The sequence below is a fragment of the Acanthochromis polyacanthus genome, chromosome 9 (assembly GCF_021347895.1).
Source record: "Acanthochromis polyacanthus isolate Apoly-LR-REF ecotype Palm Island chromosome 9, KAUST_Apoly_ChrSc, whole genome shotgun sequence".
Classification (NCBI taxonomy): Eukaryota; Metazoa; Chordata; class Actinopteri; family Pomacentridae; genus Acanthochromis; species Acanthochromis polyacanthus.
In genome coordinates this window covers 3,995,052-4,012,431 of record NC_067121.1, presented here as the reverse complement: position 1 = coordinate 4,012,431, position 17,380 = coordinate 3,995,052, and the positions used below count along the sequence as shown (strand labels likewise).

Below are 17,380 nucleotides of genomic sequence, written 5' to 3'. Positions count from 1 at the left end.
ATGACAATTTCTTAATCGTGTGCAAAATTGCATTTACAGTCATTCTTTTTCCTCTAAATCTTGTTTTGTTTTGTGTGTTTTCTCAACGGATTAAACACTTATTTTGGTTGTTTTCACGTGATGTGTTCACAGACCGTCGGAGAGCTGAAATCCAACAGTTATTTCCGTTTTTCCAGTTTTCGGTTGACAGCCTGACCGCAGTTTTTGGGATTCAGAGGTTTTAATGTTCAGCTGTTATTGATTGATTTTTGGTTATTGATTAAACTGCTGATGAGTTTCACTGCTGACAAGTTTTTTTTAGTTGGTTTCTGTTTTAACTGATCAGTTGTTTGATCTCTAAAATGTCAGAAAATGGTGAAAATTTTTTATCTTGTTTTTTATTTTTTTCTGGGGCTATCCGCTAGCTTCACTGTCTGTAGGAATTCTGTGTACGTTCTCGTGCAGCTGCGGCTGGTTACTACCAAACATGTCGTCAGCAGGTTTCAGAGCTTTTATTGTGAAAATTTCTGCCTTCCTGTCTTTTATAGTGGAAAAAACTGAATGAACACGATTTCTGAACAGTTTGTTGACATTTAATAGATCCGTAAGTTTTAGTTCTGGTCGACTCCTTCCTGAAGCCGTCGTGATGCATTCAGGGGCGTTGGTGATTTTGCACGTTCTTCTGCGGTATTGATTTCCTCCTGTGGTTTTTAATCATTACTTTTTACTGCTGCTTGTTGTCAGCTGAGTCTCACAGGTGGAGTTTAATCAGTGATGCTGTGGGCGTTAGCTCAGCCAGTGTTTCCCCTCCTGTATGACCGATGAGGCGGGCCGCCTCGCTGCTATAGACCACCGCCTCATTACAATTTTGCCGACATTGCCGCCTCACTGGTCCGCACCAAAAAAAAAAAGTAATGCTAAATATTAGAAAGCATTGACACATAAGTCCGATATACCGTATTCGCCGCTGAAATCAACAGAATGGCAGCCTTTTCTCACCGTGGCTGAAGACAGCAGGCACATCCCTGTTGGTCGGTAACACTCAGTTCTCTATGACATCCCGCGAGTTCGTGTTTCAAATGTCGGTCGTTCCGATTGGCGAACAACGAGCATGGCGGACAAGAAGCGGCAGCGCTCCATGGTTTCGTTTTTCGGGGCTAAAAGCAGGTGTGTATCACAGATATGTCAAATTAAGGATCAAAACTATCGCATGTCATCAAAATAAAGTGAGCAACGCAGTGTGGGCATCGATCTCGCTTCCTTTACTGAGTTACTGTTTTGTTGTCCGCGGCGATACGAATTGACAGTGACTGCAAAAATGGCTCCCGTTAAAACATTTAGGCGACAAAACCCGTTCGAACGAGACAAATGATTTCAACGGAATATAAAGTTCCTAGTTTCTTTTGATAAAATGATTTATAGAGTGCCTGAAATTACATCATTCAACGGCAAAACAAATTCTGTGTTCAAATTCTAGTTCTGTGTTCAAAAAGAGAACAGTTTTGAAAACAGAACTAACTCCTTCAGAAAACCAGTTGTTAACCCAGAGTTGAAGTTTTCTTTCACATTTTTAAGTAAAATGAAGGTCATAACCTTTTTATTCTAAATAAAAATGAAGTGGGAATTTGGTCCCTAACATGTAGTTGTTTTTAGAAAAAAAGTAAAAGTCACCACTTGATTCCAGATTCAAGTCCTTTGTCATCTTTTTCAAATTTGTTTTCAGAACTGATGTGGCATTTTGGAATGGAGTGGAAATCTGACCAGAAAATAACAGACTGGACTAGTTGACATGTTTTGATCACAAGGACAAGTGGGTTTATATTTGTCATATTTTCTCCCTATCACTAATTTTTAGAAAAGAAACATGAAAATTTTATTTTATTTAGTTTTTGGAAATGGCTACAAATACAACAAAATGTGCTCCAAATTGTGCCAGAATGCCCCATTTTGCATCTTGATTTTCAACATTTTTACGGGGGGTGGGGGGGGCATGCCCCCAGACCCCCCTAGTTGCTTCGTGCCTCTGGTGTGACCCACCACCTCACAGCCATTTCAACCCAGAGGAAACACTGTTAGCGTAGCTGTAAAATCCCACGACTTCATCATAAACTAATTATCGTTCTTTTTTTTAGATCGTGCAGCTCCGTAAACACTAAAATACGTCTGAAGATGATAAATATGTTTAACTATTGGCTTGTTGCTGCAGAGGTCACAGAACTGCAATATATTCATTTTTTACAGGTTTTATTTATGCATTTTTTAAGGAGTTAATTAATTTTCTTCCCCAGATTTATTTGTTTATTTATGACAGGTTTCATTTGTTTATTTTTTAAAGAGATTGTATTTATTTGTTTTTTAAATTTTCTTTTTTGCAGGATTTATTTACTTTTGCAAGGCACATTTGTTTTATAGGACTGACTTATTGAAAAACATGTTTTTTTTGACAGGATTTGTTCGTTTTTTTTGTTTTTTGTTTTTTTACAGATTTTGCATTATTCTGTATGATTCACTTGTTTATTTTCACAGATTTTGTTTATTTTATTTTTTGCAGGAATTATTAAATTTTTTATATTAGTTTTTTAATTTTTTTTGCAGGATTTATTTATTCCCAAGTTTATTTATTTATTTTTTAAAGAGATTTATTTATTTTTAAAATTTTCTTTCTTTTTACAGGATTATTATTTTTTTTACAGGTTTTATTTATTTCTTTTTTAAAACAAAATGACTTTATTTTTACAGGTTTTATTTATTATTGTTATTATTTTTTAGTGGATTCTATTTCTGGAAAGGTGGAGTTTCTGTAATAGCATCTTCATCTTCTACAACCATTCATTTCCGTGTTTTCTTGGCGTTTGTGTTCGTTGTGTTGTTTTGTCGTCAGGATTGAAACACAGAGGACACTACTGCATCAGATGACAGTTTTTGGACTAATTTGCTTATGAAAGCATCAAATCAGGGTTTATTTTCCTGCAAAGATGTGTTTTTTTTTTAGCTTTTTACAGAGAAGTTCTATGAGATTTTAAAATAATATCCGTATTTTTAATCAGTTTTGTTAGTTGGAGTTTAGTTTTCTGAAGCAGAGCAGACATTTCGATCAGTCGAATGGTCAAAAATAAGAGGAGAATTGATAGATTTCTGGATACTGCTTTGCCTCTTCACCCCACAAAGAGCCCAACACCTGATTTCAGGTGGTTTTCATCCTAAACCTGAACCGGTGGAATCACTCGACCGCTCCGAGGCTTCAGGAAAAGTCACGTGACTTTCTATTTGTGGAGTCGTGGACTCTGGATGCCCTCACCTCCTTTCTCCTCCTTTCTCCTCCTTTCTCCTCCTTTCTCCTCCTGCAGCAGCTGCTCTGGCATTAACCAGCTGCTGATTTCTCCTAGAAACACAGGAGAACGGACCGGTTCTGGTCCTGGTCCTGGTCCTGGTTCTGGTCCTGGTTCTGGTTCTGGAGGCGTCTCAAACCTCCCTGCAGGCCTCCAGTCTGCTCTGTAATAATTACAGAGTAATAATTACCCCCAGCAGTGAAGTGCTGGTTACATTAGCGGTAAAGTGATGCCTTCAGTGGTCAGTGTGTTCATTTATTTATTTTTGCTGTTTCTTTATTACTTACAGATTTATTTATTTATTTTGCAGCTTTCAGTTATATATTTTTAGATTCTCTATCTCTTTTTTGTTTATTTTTGTTTATTTTTAAAAGATTTATTAATTTACTTCTAATTTTTCTCCTTTTGCGGGATTTATTTACTTATTTTGCAGATTTTAAATATTTTTTCAGTTTTTTAAATTTAGTTTTTCTATTTATTTTTTTACTGGATTCATTCATTTATTTTTTAAATTTTCTTTTTTACGAGATTTGTTTATTTATTTTTACTGGTTGTATTTATTTATTTGTTGCAGGAATTATTAATCTATTTTTTACCTTTTCTTCTCAGATAAACTCTGTGTTTGGTTTCATTCTGAATCAGGTTTTCCAGGTTTCATACATGTAAATGCAGCGGTGGATTCAGTGTGTTTGATTCGTCACTAACTGAGCTGGTTTAGCTTCGTTTTAGTCTCACTGCTGTTTCTACTCTGGTATAGTCTCTGCTGTTTCTACTCTGGTATAGTCTCTGCTGTTTCTACTCTGGTTTTAGTCTCTGCTGTTTCTACTCTGGTTTTAGTCTCTGCTGTTTCTACTCTGGTTTTAGTCTCTGCTGTTTCTACTCTGGTTTTAGTCTCTGCTGTTTCTATTCTGGTTTTAGTCTCTGCTGTTTCTACTCTGGTTTTAGTCTCTGCTGTTTCTACTCTGGTTTTAGTCTCTGCTGTTTCTACTCTGGTTTTAGTCTCTGCTGTTTCTACTCTGTGTTTAGTCTCTGCTGTTTCTACTCTGGTTTTAGTCTCTGCTGTTTCTACTCTGTGTTTAGTCTCTGCTGTTTCTACTCTGGTTTTAGTCTCTACTGTTTCTACTCTGGTTTTAGTCTCTGCTGTTTCTACTCTGGTTTTAGTCTCTGCTGTTTCTACTCTGGTTTTAGTCTCTGCTGTTTCTACTCTGGTTTTAGTCTCTGCTGTTTCTACTCTGGTTTTAGTCTCTGCTGTTTCTACTTTGGTTTCTATTTCAGAGCTTCTCCTGTGTCTGCTGCTGCTCTCTGGAGGCTCTGATTATCCTCACAGTGTTAAACGTCTCAATTAAGTCGTTATGTAGGACAAACCCTACGTCAGTCAGAGAAGAAGAGAAACGAGAGGAAGGAAGGAAGGAAGGAAGGAAGGAAGGAAAGAAGGACGGAAGGAAGGAAAAAACAAAGGGAGGAAGGAAGTAATAAAAGAAGGAAGAAATGAAACTGAAAGTGAAACTATAGAATTCACAAAAAGGTAACTTAAGCTGCTACTTCCTGTTTCCCTCCTGTGTTCAGAACCGATTACATCCAGGTTTTTATTTTCTATCTGTTCTAAAGGGTTCAGATCTTCAGAACCCCGTTACCCAGCATGCCTCGCTGTGCCGGCTGAATCAAAGCTGTCTTTGTGAGGCGGTTCCTCAGTGATCTGGACGTTCCGCTGAGGAGGATCTGCTCCTAAATATAGCTTCAAAGGAGAATCTTCTCCCTCCGGTTCCTCCAACGTTCGACAACGAAGCTTTTATCTGCGTCTGTTTCAGCTCTGGGAGGGTTTTACTCTCTGCCTTTGGACCGGTGGTTGTAGTCGGATGTTTACTCGAGACGTGGAGCAGATTCAGGATGTGACAAAACTAGAGTATGTACAGGATTATTAAACATCCAGAGAGGAAGATAGAACACCTGGAGGAAGGAGGGAAGGAAATAAATAAGGAGGGAAGGAAGGAAGGAAATAAGGAAGGAAGGAAGGAAGGAAGGAAGGAAATTAAGAAGGAAGGAAGGAAGGAAGGAAGGAAGGAAGGAAGGAAATAAATGAGGGAGGAAGGAAGGAAGGAAATAAGGAAGGAAGGAAGGAAGGAAGGAAGGAAGGAAGGAAATAAAGAAGGAGGGAAGGAGGGAAGGAAGGAAGGAAGGAAGGAAGGAAGGAAGGAAATAAATAAGGAAGGAAGGAAGGAAGAAAATAAATGAGGAAGGAAGGAAGGAAGGAAGGAAATAATATGGGAGGAAGGAAAGAAGAAGGAGGGAGGGAAGGAGGAAGGAAAAAGGAAGAAAGGAAAAGAGGAAGAAGGGACTGAAGGAAGGAAGGAAAAGAGGAGAATAAAGGAAGGGAAAGGAAACATGATGTCTACTGACTTTTATTGATGTAAAATGGCAAAATTCTGGCCTCAAGTGATGCTAACCTGCTGCTAATCTTTATTAGAGAACTGAAACGAGAAGTGGTTCAAATCTCTTATTAAAACTGACTTAATTTATCAAAGCAGTGAAAATATGTTTTTTTTTTCTGTGTTTGTCGCTGAAGAGGAACCTCATCAAAAAATACTTTAAACATTTTTTACTTTAAAACGGCTCAGTTTGGCCACAAACATAACAGGAGGGTTAAAAGAGGATAAAGGTGGATATTTTGTTCAGATTTTGTGTCATTTTTGGAAAGCAGGATTTCTGTAAATCAGTGATGTTCCTTCTTATATTTTCTATGTATTTCTTCTACATCTTGGACATCCACATATTTCCTGGTAAAACTATACGTATCCTACATATCTCTAAAGCTTTTCTGCTCAGATATTTCACGTTGCGCTGCTCTTTTACTGCGTCTCCTGCAGCTGTGGATGGAAGCATTTCCTTGTTTTTGTTCTTGAGTTCTTGCTAAGAGGATCTGGTGTTTCTGAAAATCAGAAACGTTTCCAAAAGGTCAAGAGGGATTTTCAGACATTTTCAGCAAAAGCTGCTGTTAAAGAACGACAACAAAAAGCTGCTGTTTCACCACCGACATGGTTTCTACTGAGCTCAGTTTCTCCACTAAACCTCTGAGTTTGTGTTTTCACGGTGAAGATTCTGCAAAATGTCCTTTTTGGGAGTTTTAGTCTGTAAGGTCAAAGTTAGATTCAAGGTTAGAGAAGGTCCTCACAAGTGTAGCATAGCAGTGTGTGTTTAATGTGTGTTTAATATGTGTGTGTGTGTGTGTTGTAGTGTGTGTGTGTGTGTGTGTGTGTACTATGGTGTGTGTGTGTTGCAGTGTGTGTGTGTGTTTAATGTGTGTTGCAGTGTGTATTATTGTGTGTGTGTGTGTGTATTGTGTGTGTTATCGTGTATATTATCATGTGTGTGTATTATGGTGTGTGTGTTGTAGTGTGTGTGTGTGTACTATGGTGTGTGTGTTGTAGTGTGTGTGTGTGTACTATGGTGTGTGTGTTGTAGTGTGTGTGTGTGTACTATGGTGTGTGTGTTGTAGTGTGTGTGTGTGTACTATGGTGTGTGTGTCACAGATGGCGGCTGCTGATACCATCAGGTTCACACCAGTCAGACGCTCAGACACTAATTTTAGAGTCAGTCTGGACAAACACTAGTCAGAGCTTCAACCTGTCGCTGTGTGACTCCTTTTCTTAGACGACGATATTTGTGACATAAAAAACATGTTTTCTTAATTTTACTCGACATATAATCCAACAAATATAAAGATGTCAGTCTCTGACATCAAATAGAGCAGATTTTACCTTTATTAAAGCGTTACAGGTCTGGACGTTCAGAACCTTTAATTTTAAAATATTCTACTATCTGATGTGTTACTAAAGTATTCCACTGTAGTAAAACTACAGGTTTTAAGTGGTATTTCTCCTGATATTTTATAAGTAGAGGTTTGGATCAATAACTGATAATCAACTGAAAATATATTAACTCATCAGACGAATAAAGAAGAAGGTCGAGTATGTTAGGAAACATATCGTAGATCGGCTGTAGCACTGTAGTAGTACTACTACAGTACTAGCACTATACTGGTACTGTACTAGTACTGTAGTAGTACTGTAGAGACCAAAAGATGCTCTCATTGTGGGAGTTTAGCTAGCAAAGAGGCACCATGAAAAAGACTAATGTGATGATTAATGACCTCCGATTAGAACAAAAGTATTCATGATGAGATGTAGTGACCGACCTTCCTTCCTTCCTTCCTTCCTTCCTTCCTTCCTATTTCCTTCCTTCCTTCCTTCCTTCCTTCCTTCCTTCCTTCCTATTTCCTTCCTTCCTTCCTTCCTTCCTATTTCCTTCCTTCCTTCCTTCCTTCCTTCCTTCCTTCCTTCTCCTAGCAATGGGGCACCATGACAAAGACTTTTACGACACTTAATGACCTCCGATCAGAGCTAAAGTTTTCTCGATGATTCTCTTTCTAGGAGACGCTTTAAAAGAAGAGTAGATTAACATTTAGTCTTGATAAACCCCTAAAACCTAAATATCTCACTTTACCTGAGGTCTGACATGAAAAACGTTTGAATTCTGTTGTTTTTATCTTTATTAGCAGCTAAAATAGACTAAAATACCCGTTCAGTTACTGAATAAGCAGCAGAAACTTTAACTTCCTCTCAGGTCCGTTCTAAAAGACAAACAGGCCGCTGAGGTAAAACTGTTCAATAAAAACTGCAGCCTTCAGATTCTCATTATTCAGAGTCTTTTCTTTTATAACATTAAAATCTCCCCGTTTGGGATGTCTGGAGTTCTAATTAGCTCTGAGCTAATTTGAACTCCAGACTTTACATGAAGAAAAAATACTCATGTCTGGATAGAACTCAAATCTATTCATATCACAGAGAAGTCTAATCCAATTTGTGAATTTTACATTTGTAATGCCTTGCTTTGTCCAAAACCTAAAAACATTCAATTTGCCGCCATATAAAAGCACAAAGAAACAAAAATACTCGCATTTAAGGAGCTTAATATACATAGTTTTGACTTTTCTTTCCCTAAAAAACTGCTCGAACGGATAGATTATCAAAACATTTTGTACAACTAATCAACGGATGCATTAAGAACTGCAGCTGTAAACAAACAAAGCTCGGATGTGGTACTTTTTAAGAAGACATTCACATTTTAAGCAGCAAGAACTGTCAGAAAACCACATTTTCTGCCAGCAAAACTTCACGTCCATCTTCTTCTGCTTTATCTGTGAATATCTTATTAATTAACGGCGATAAATTCATGATTAATCTTCCGTCTGCTCACACCAGCAGGACCACTCGACTCTTTATTTGTGTTTTTCTTCTGTAAATGACTAAAATATGCATGTTTTGCAGAGGAAAAAGCAGAAACACTTGTTTAACCTTCTGCTAATTCTGTCAAAGCTAAAAGCAGCTCTGAAGTTTCCTCCTGCTCCTCATCAACTCTTTCCACTGATCCACCAACAGCCTCCATAAAAGGACAAACCGGCTGCAGGAGTCTCAGACGTCCAAACATGGACTCGTCTTCACGCATTTAGTTCCAGGAAATTCCACCTTAAAACGAGCCGCAGCAGTGAAATGCATTCTGGGAGGTGTAGTAGCTCAGAGGGAAGGGATGCAGTGGCTGTCAGCTGGAGCACAAAAAACAGGTAGAAGTTCATTTTAACAGCTGCTTTCAGTTATTTAAGGAAAGATTAGCAGCAGATTAGCTTCACGTTAGGGCATTTTAAATCAAAAATAGTCAGTAAAAGTCACAATTCTGCTGATATAATGAAATCCATCCTCAGCTATAGAAACCAAACAAACATACTTTCACTCTTTTGACAAATTAAACCAGTTTTAAGCCCATGAGCTCCAGTTCAACATGAAAAGGAGGAAAAGGAAATAAGGGAGGAAGTTTTTCACGACTAATTACTGCTCTGATTTTATTTGAAAGCATCTCATAGAAAGAGAATCGCATCGTCGTCAAAAAAGAGGAGTCACACAGAGACGTTTTCCTTTCTTTTTCTGTCGCTCTGAGTTGTGTTTGTCCAGACTAACTCTAAAACTAGTGTCCATCAAAGACTCAGTTTGGCAAAACATCACATATATATTTATATATCAACATAATATACACAAGAACATCCTGAATTTCCAGATATTTGGCTGTCAAAAAATGCCAAAATCTAAAAAAAAACTGAGCTCCAGTTGAACAGTCTTTTTTCCCCTCAATTTTTCAAAACATGCTCACGTTCAAGGTCTGAAAGCGAGATGAGTCCTCGCAAAGAGGGAAATCCACATTTATAAAACACTGTTACACAACCTCAGAGGCCCACACACACACACACACGCACACACACACACACACACACACACATGCATGCACACGTTTTAAAAATGCTAAATTCCTTCAGCCGCAGTAAATCTGCATAATTACTCTCCAATCAGGATTATTAAAACACCTCAAACACACACCAGCATTTACTCTGCAGAGTGTGTGTCTGTCAGTGTGTGTGTGTTTTGCATCAGGATGTGTGTGTTCCCAGGGTGTTTTTCTCTCGGCTCTCGGGGGGATTCGGTACCGGCGGGATGTTTTAGCCGTTTTTGGACTCTGCAGCGCTGCAGCTTCACCTGCAGACGTTCAGCTGATCTGCTGCCGGCGGCGTCGAGGGGAAACAGAAGCTCTGCAAGGTCAGCGATGAGTGTCAGTGTGTGAGGAGGGGGGAGAGCAGGAGGCAGAGCGAGGCTGGAAACGGCAGGAAGAGGGAGGACCGGCGGACTGGAGGTCCAGCGTTCAGCTCCACATGGATCCGGAGAGCAGCGAGTCGGGTAGGAGGCTGTTTTCTAACTGTGTTGTCGTGACGCTCGGCAGCCTCCTCCGCTGTCAGAGAGCTGAAGGTTTGGCAGCCATTGATCTGCTCTCTGTGTGAAGCCCTCCACCGTCCAATCAGACGCCTGGTTTCAGCTCGACAGGCGTGCCTCTGGGCCAATCGGCTGCAAGCGACGAGCCTCGATGGTTGTTTTTATGAATTGGAGCTCAGTGTGGCAATCTGTTTAAACAGCCGTTAGCTCCAACTGTGGAGTGTTTTAGGACTTCTCTGCCTGTTTTATCAGATTACAGACAGGAAATGACACGACAGAGAACTTGTAGTAGCACCAGGTTTGTTGTTTGCCGTCAGAGTTTGGTGTTTTGGGTGATTTTGTGAAGATGAAGCAGCATCGTTTGTAGATTTGTGTGCCAAGTTTGTTCAGTTTGACCTCTACGACGCCATTTATCCGAGATAGGATGAGATGAGATGGGATGAGGTAAGGTGAGATAGGATGAGATGAGGTAAGAGTAGGTGAGGTAAGATGAGATTTGATGAGATATGTTTAAACAGCGTGTTACCTTCTACTGTGGAGTGTTTTAAGACTTCTCTGCCTGTTTTTATCAGATTACAGACAGGAAATGAGATGATGAGAAGTTATAGTTGACCCAGGTTTGTTATTTTCCGTCAGAGTTTGGTGTTTTGGGTGTTTTTGTGCAGATGAACCCACATTGTTTTTAGATTTGTGTGCGACGTTTGTTCAGTTTGACCTCTGCGATGCCCTTCATCTGAGAGATGATGAGATGAAATACGATACGATGATATAAGATGAGATGAGGTAAGATAAGATTAGATGTAGATGAGATATGTTTAAACAGACCGTTAGCTCCAACTGTGGAGGGTTTTAGGACTCCTCTGCCTGTTTTATCAGATTACAGACAGGAAATGTGACAACAGAGAACTTGTAGTTGACCCAGGTTTGTTGTTTGCCATCAGAGTTTGGTGTTTTGGGTGTTTTTGTGCAGATGAAGCAGCATTGTTTTTCAGATTTGTGTGCCAAGTTTGTTCAGTTTGACCTCTACGACGCCATTCATCCGAGATAGGATGAGATGAGGTCAGGTGAGATGAGATAAGATGAGGAAGAGTAGGTGAGGTAAGATGAGATTTGATGAGATATGTTTAAACAGCTCGTTAGCTTCTACTGTGGAGTGTTTTAAGACTTCTCTGCCTGTTTTTATCAGAGGACAGACAGGAAATGAGATGATGAGAAGTTATAGTTGACCCAGGTTTGTTATTTGCCCTCAGAGTTTGGTGTTTTGGGTGTTTTTGTGCAGATGAACCCGCATCGTTTTTAGAGTTGTGTGCGACGTTTGTTCAGTTTGACCTCTGCGATGCCCTTTGTCTGAGATATGATGAGATGAAACACGATACGATGATATAAGGTAAGCTAGCATAAGATGAGATAGGATGAGATGAGGTAAGATAAGATGAGATGATATAAGATGAGATTTAGATGAGATATGTTTAAACAGACCGTTAGCTCCGACTGTAGAGTGTTTTAGGACTTTTCTGCCTATTTTTTTTTTTTAATCAGATTACAGACAAGAAATGAGACGGTGAGAAGTTATAGTTGCATCAGGTTTGTTATTTGATGATAGGTGAAGTACAAACTACTCAGAGTTTGATGTTTTTGGTGTTTGCGTGCAGCTGAAGCAGCATCGTTTTTCATATTTGTGTGCCAGGTTTGTTCAGTCTGACCTCTACAACGTCCTTCATCTGAGAGATGATGAGATGAGATGAGAAGAGACAGGATGAGATGAGATCAGATGAGAATGAATCCGAACATTCAGATCTCAAAATAAATATTCAGATACCACCATCACGACCAAATTTTCAGATATTCGGGTCCAGCCCTAATGACATGAAGGATAATTTATCCAGAACTGTGTTCCTGCTGTCAGAAACGTTATCGGGGTGAAGACCAGCGGCTGACATGATGTCATTACACATGAAGAGATTATGAGCTAACATGCAGCTCTGAAACCAAACGTGGAGTCTGCAGGTGAATCCGAGCATGAAGGACTGTACGTTTGGTGTTCTCGCGGCTGCTGTCGCTCCTCCGGGTGGCAGATGTTTGATTGGAGGTCAGCCGCCGCTGCCTTTCATGCTCGATTAAGCCCCTCCATCCAGCCCTCGCTGTGAAACACGGCGCTCTTTGTGACCCTCATTGACATGCAAGTGGAGCAGCTCCATGTAACCCTAACAGCAGCCTGGCTGTAACCTTGGCTCTGACAGGAGGCCAGAGAGCACGAGCTGTACACAGAGATATTTAAATATAGAAATCTGTGGCTTTTATTCTTTATTGTGGAGCTTTAGCCACTTCTGCTGATGTAATTTTCTGCAAAAACGTGACATAAAGACGTTTGTCTTTAAGTGTTATCTATGTCTAGTTTTGTATTTTATTTCACGTCCATAGCTGAGTGCTGTATTTTTTATTTAATTGATATAATGTGCTGAAAGGTGGGACTTTTTATAGTGGCTTCAATGTTTTTCATATTTTAACTCATCAGTAGGCAGAATGAGATGAGATAAGATGAGATAAGATAGGATATCTACTCTTCCGATATCATTGTTAGCATAATAGCAACATATTTACTGCCTTCACTGCACGTTTACAACCTCTAGTCTGAATTTCAACTAAAATCCAATTTGCTCAGTGGCCCCAAATGTTGTCCATATGGGCATATTTTTCATTTTCAGGACCCACTGTAGTAATGAAAGGTCAAAGAAAATAACTTTATTTTATTTTAAGATCATATAACAGTCTTGTACATGCTTGTGTTATTGTGACGTGAAGCTACATGTGGTTTGGAAAATGTCACTACTTTAATTTTTTGTTAATGTGAGACTTTTTTCAGATTTCAACTTTTCAGTTATCACAATTTATTTAATCTACTTTTCCAATATTCCAGAATCTTAATCAATGACATGATGAGAAATAACAGAGAAAAATTCAGGTTTTGGTCTGAAAGAGTTCCTGAGATGTTGTTTGAACGGACTTTGCTTCTCCTTATGCAAAAGTAATGGATTTATCCTGGAAGACTGTTATTGTTGAACTTTTTCTTTTTTTCAAGTAACGCCAGAGTTTGTCCCACAATCAGTATCTTTAAAAGCTACAGATGCAGTGGTTTGTTTGTTTAATCCGTTTTTATCCAAAGTCTTGGCAGAGTATTAAAACTCAAAAAGTAAATTACTTTGCAAACGATGCAGTTTAATTGCTGGGAAAGAGTTCTCAGTAAACACACAACTCTCTACTTTTTCTGCTTATTTAAGAGGATACTAAAAGTTTTCTTAGTTTGTATTCTGGCCTGATAACATTTAAATGTCCTTCATCTACAGCAAACTGAAGTAAAGCTCACATTAACACAGAGGATTGTTGAGCGTTCAGCAGTCCACCTGAATGCCGAGGTTACAGAAATTTAAATATAAACTCTCAGTATTCATGCGCAAATTTCACAGATATCCTAGTAGACTTCCATGTTTTATATGCATGTTCTCTCGCTGTCATTGCATTACATTTCTGCTGACAAATCTGTAGAAATGATGACGAATCGAGTCAACGTGGAGCAAAATCTCAGAGGAAACGGAGGCCGGATAATACTTGATGTTTGTTAAAGTGTTTTCTGACTGTTGTTTTTATCTGTCTGGGTTCTGAATTTGTGAGGTTTTACTTGAAAAATTGTAAAAGTTAGAACTGAAAAACTGAGTCGGTTGTTTCTTCAAATGTTTATAAAGACGGATGACAAGACTGGAACCATAAAGTCGTGGAAACGGTCTGTTGGGCTGATGATGTATTTTGGGAAATCCCCAGTTTGAGCAGATGGGATCAATTAACGAGCAGCTGAACTTAGAATTCCACTTTTTTCGGTCCAAACGAGGCTCGTCGCTGAAATTACTCTCCTTCTTGACCTTTCCATTTTAAATTATCGCACAGAGTTTAGAGCTTCAGGCCACTTTTCGCCTCAGATTGTGGGTGCAAAAGGCTAAGAAGAGCCTGAAATGGTATTTGTAAAAAGTCCTGCTTCCAGTGCTTCTTTATCATCGGAAATCCGGCTTCTGAGATACCAAAGTCACATCAAAGTTCTGTCCCATCAGAACAACTCTGAGGGTTTGGAGCACGTATTCTTGACAAATGTGGTTCAGGACAATCTCAGATACTCAGATTCACCTGAAAAAAATCCTTTTCTACCTGCATTTTCAGTCTTTCTCCTCCTGATCTGATGAAGTCTGAATCTGCTCAACCAGGAAATCAAACGTGACGTCTTTTGCTGTAACTTTGTGTATTTTTGTCACAACTTTACCTCTTTTTGTGGTGATTTTGCATCTTTTTCAGTGGTTCTGCTTCTTTATGTGATGATTTTGCATCTTTTGTGGTGATTTTTTGTCTTTTGCTGTAACTTTGTGCATTTTTGTGGTAACTTTGTGCACTTTTGTATAAACTTTGCCTCTTTTTTGATAATTTTTCTTCTTTTTGTGCTGATTTTGTGTAATTTTATGGTAATTTTGCATATTTTTTGTGATGAATTTGCATCTTTTTGTGACAATTTTGTGTAGTTTTGTGGTAAGTTTGATTGATTTGTATATTTTGTAGTGATTTTGTGTCTTTTTGTGACAACTTTGCCTCTTTTTATGATAATTTTTTATCTTTTTGTGGTAACTTGGCTTCTTTTGTATTGATTTTGTGTCTTTTGTGGTAACTTTGCGTCTCTCTGTGGCAAATATGACTGACCTGAAAAAACAATATATTTTTTTTTTACCAGCGTTTTCAGTCTTTCTCCTCCTGATCTGATGAAGTCTGAGTCTGAATCTGCTCAAGCAGGAAATCAAACGTGGCTTTTTGTCTGTGTGCAGAAATCCCTCAGTTCCAGTCTTTAGCATTTCCTTCTCCTTTTCTACTTCTTGTTTCTCTCTTCGAAGCTTTATTCAACGTTTTCTGACGTTTTGCTGATATTTAACCTACATCTCAGACAATTGTTCTTGATTTTCTTTGATTTCTTTTTGTCTTTGGTCACAGTCAGAATGAAAGAAAGCTTTGTCAGACTAGTTTTGAGTTCTTGTTTGCTGCCTTCTTGGAGTCATTTGCTTTTGTTCTCTTTTCTTTGGCAGGTTTACTGTTTGTGGCTCTCACCAAAGAGTAAAACCTGAAGGAAAATGTAGCTGATTTGAGTGTTTAAAGACGTAATAAGTGCTGAAATGATTTGTCAATAATTAATATAGTAGGATGGATTATTTCAATGAGGTGGGGGGTTAATCTGGGCTCTCTTAATTAAGAATATTTGAGGAGAAAATTACTGCCGGTTGAATCAATAATGATTCCCGGAGTCACAGAAACCCATGTAGGGATCAGATTGGTTTGCATAAATGTGTGATTTGCTTCAATTAAAGAAACTGAGTGATCGCCTCAGTTAATGTCTGCAACCTGATTGGTGGAAATCCAGGAAGTAGGTCTGATGGCCACACTGGAAAATGAATACTAATGGTTCAATTAGTGAAGGAGCTGCTGCAGTGACGACGTCAGTCTGTTTGCTTTGGGATGAAAAGTACGTCAGCGGCTGATTTAGTAACGGACAGAGAATTAAATCATTGTTCCATTAATGGAATTTCAGACAGTTATTAAGTCTGATAATCAAATCTCAGTGATAGAGGAGAGTAATTACTGGAAACCCAGAGATTTCTCTTGTACAAGAGGTTATGTATTATATACACACTTTTAACGCAAATATTAACCCGGCTACCATCTGTTTGTTTCTTTTTTGTGCTAGCTTTGTGTCTTTTTGTGCTAACTTTGCCTCTTTTTGTGGTAACTTTCCTTTTTTCCTGGTAACTTTGACTGATTTTTCATTGTTTTCAATGATTTTGCTTCTATACATGATGATTTTGCCTCTTTTTGTGATGATTTTGTGTCTTTTGTGGTAACTTTGTGTATTTTTGTGCCAACTTTGCATCTTTTCACGAGGAAATTTGCCTCTTTTTGTGATTTTTGCATCTGTGTGGTGGTTTTATGTGTCTTTGTGGTGATTTTGTGGCTATTTGTCATTGTTTTTCGTCTTTGTGATTGTTTTGTGTCGCTTTGTGGTTGTTTTTAATCTCTTTGTGGTCATTTTGCATGTCTTTGTGGTTGTGTAGTGTCTCTTTGTGGGTTTTTTTGCGTCTCTTTGTGGTTGTTTTGTGTCTTTGTGGTGATTTTGCATGTCTTTGTGGTTGTTTTGTGTCTTTGTGGTCATTTTGCATGTCTTTGTGGTTGTGTCTGGTGGTTTAGTATCTCTTTGTGGTCATTTTTAGGTGCTTTGTTTCAGTTTGTCGTCCAGTCATTCTTCTATGCTAAGCTAACTAGCTGCTAGCTGTAGCCCCACATTTACCATTTAGACATGAGTAGGATCAATTTACGTCTGAAATAAACACATATTTTGTCCCATTTCACTGTAAAAATTGTCGGTTTTTGTGCAGAATGCAGGTTTAAAAGGAATGAAGATTGTTTTCCACATGAACATCGGTTGAGTTTATTTTTGAATGAAGTCACTTTTTAAAGACGTTGCAGATTTAAAATCAGCTGTGAACCTTTTATGATGTGGTCCGTTCTGTTTCGTGCTTCAGTTTCAGACGTTGGTTTTTAAAAGCACAGGACTCGGATCTCCAAATGAAACCGGAGAAAACTGAGACCTGCAGTTATTTCCAGAAGTTCCTGGAATCTCCGCCATGGGATTAATTGATACGAACGTGATCGGCTTAATTCAGGCGGAGGAGATTTGATTGCTGATAGAGATTCATTTGGAGGCAGTTAATTGGATTTGCTCTGGCTCTGGAGATGCATGACTTTTCCTTTTATGAGCTCGTTTCGCTGCACGTTTTCACCGCAGATTAATCGGATGTAAATGTGATTTTTTTTATTTTTATTTTTTTTTATGTGCAGGAATTGGAGCCGCAGCAGAAACGAGCAGAATCTAAATGTACTGCCGTGTATTTTTCAGTTAGTAAAAGATATGGGGTTTGATCTGACAGCTCCTCCACGTGTCAGTTAAATTCCTCACCAACGCAGCTGATTAAACGTAATAAACTATCGACCGGCTATCGACCGGCCACGCCGAGATCCAGCAAAACCTTGATAAACAGTTGGGCTTACTGCGCTGAGTATTGATCGTCCAACACTTCCTGAGCGAAGACATTGTTTAATTTATGACTGATGCTGCTGTTCACACCAGTTTTCAGCAGGTTTTACATTTTTACATTAATGTGTTGGTGGCATTTTGCAGATTGTAAG

The 17,380-nt window shown here is 38.8% G+C and overlaps 1 protein-coding gene across 1 annotated transcript in view; it reads left to right on the top strand.

Annotated features, from left to right (window-relative positions):
- Positions 1-9,716: 9,716 nt before the first annotated feature.
- The window catches only part of efr3a (EFR3 homolog A (S. cerevisiae)), a 123,629-nt gene continuing 115,965 nt past the window's right edge, over positions 9,717-17,380 (top strand). The window contains 1 exon segment of the mRNA XM_051953915.1: positions 9,717-10,084. Within this exon segment, the coding sequence (XP_051809875.1) occupies positions 10,060-10,084 (25 nt within the window). The 5' untranslated portion in view covers positions 9,717-10,059.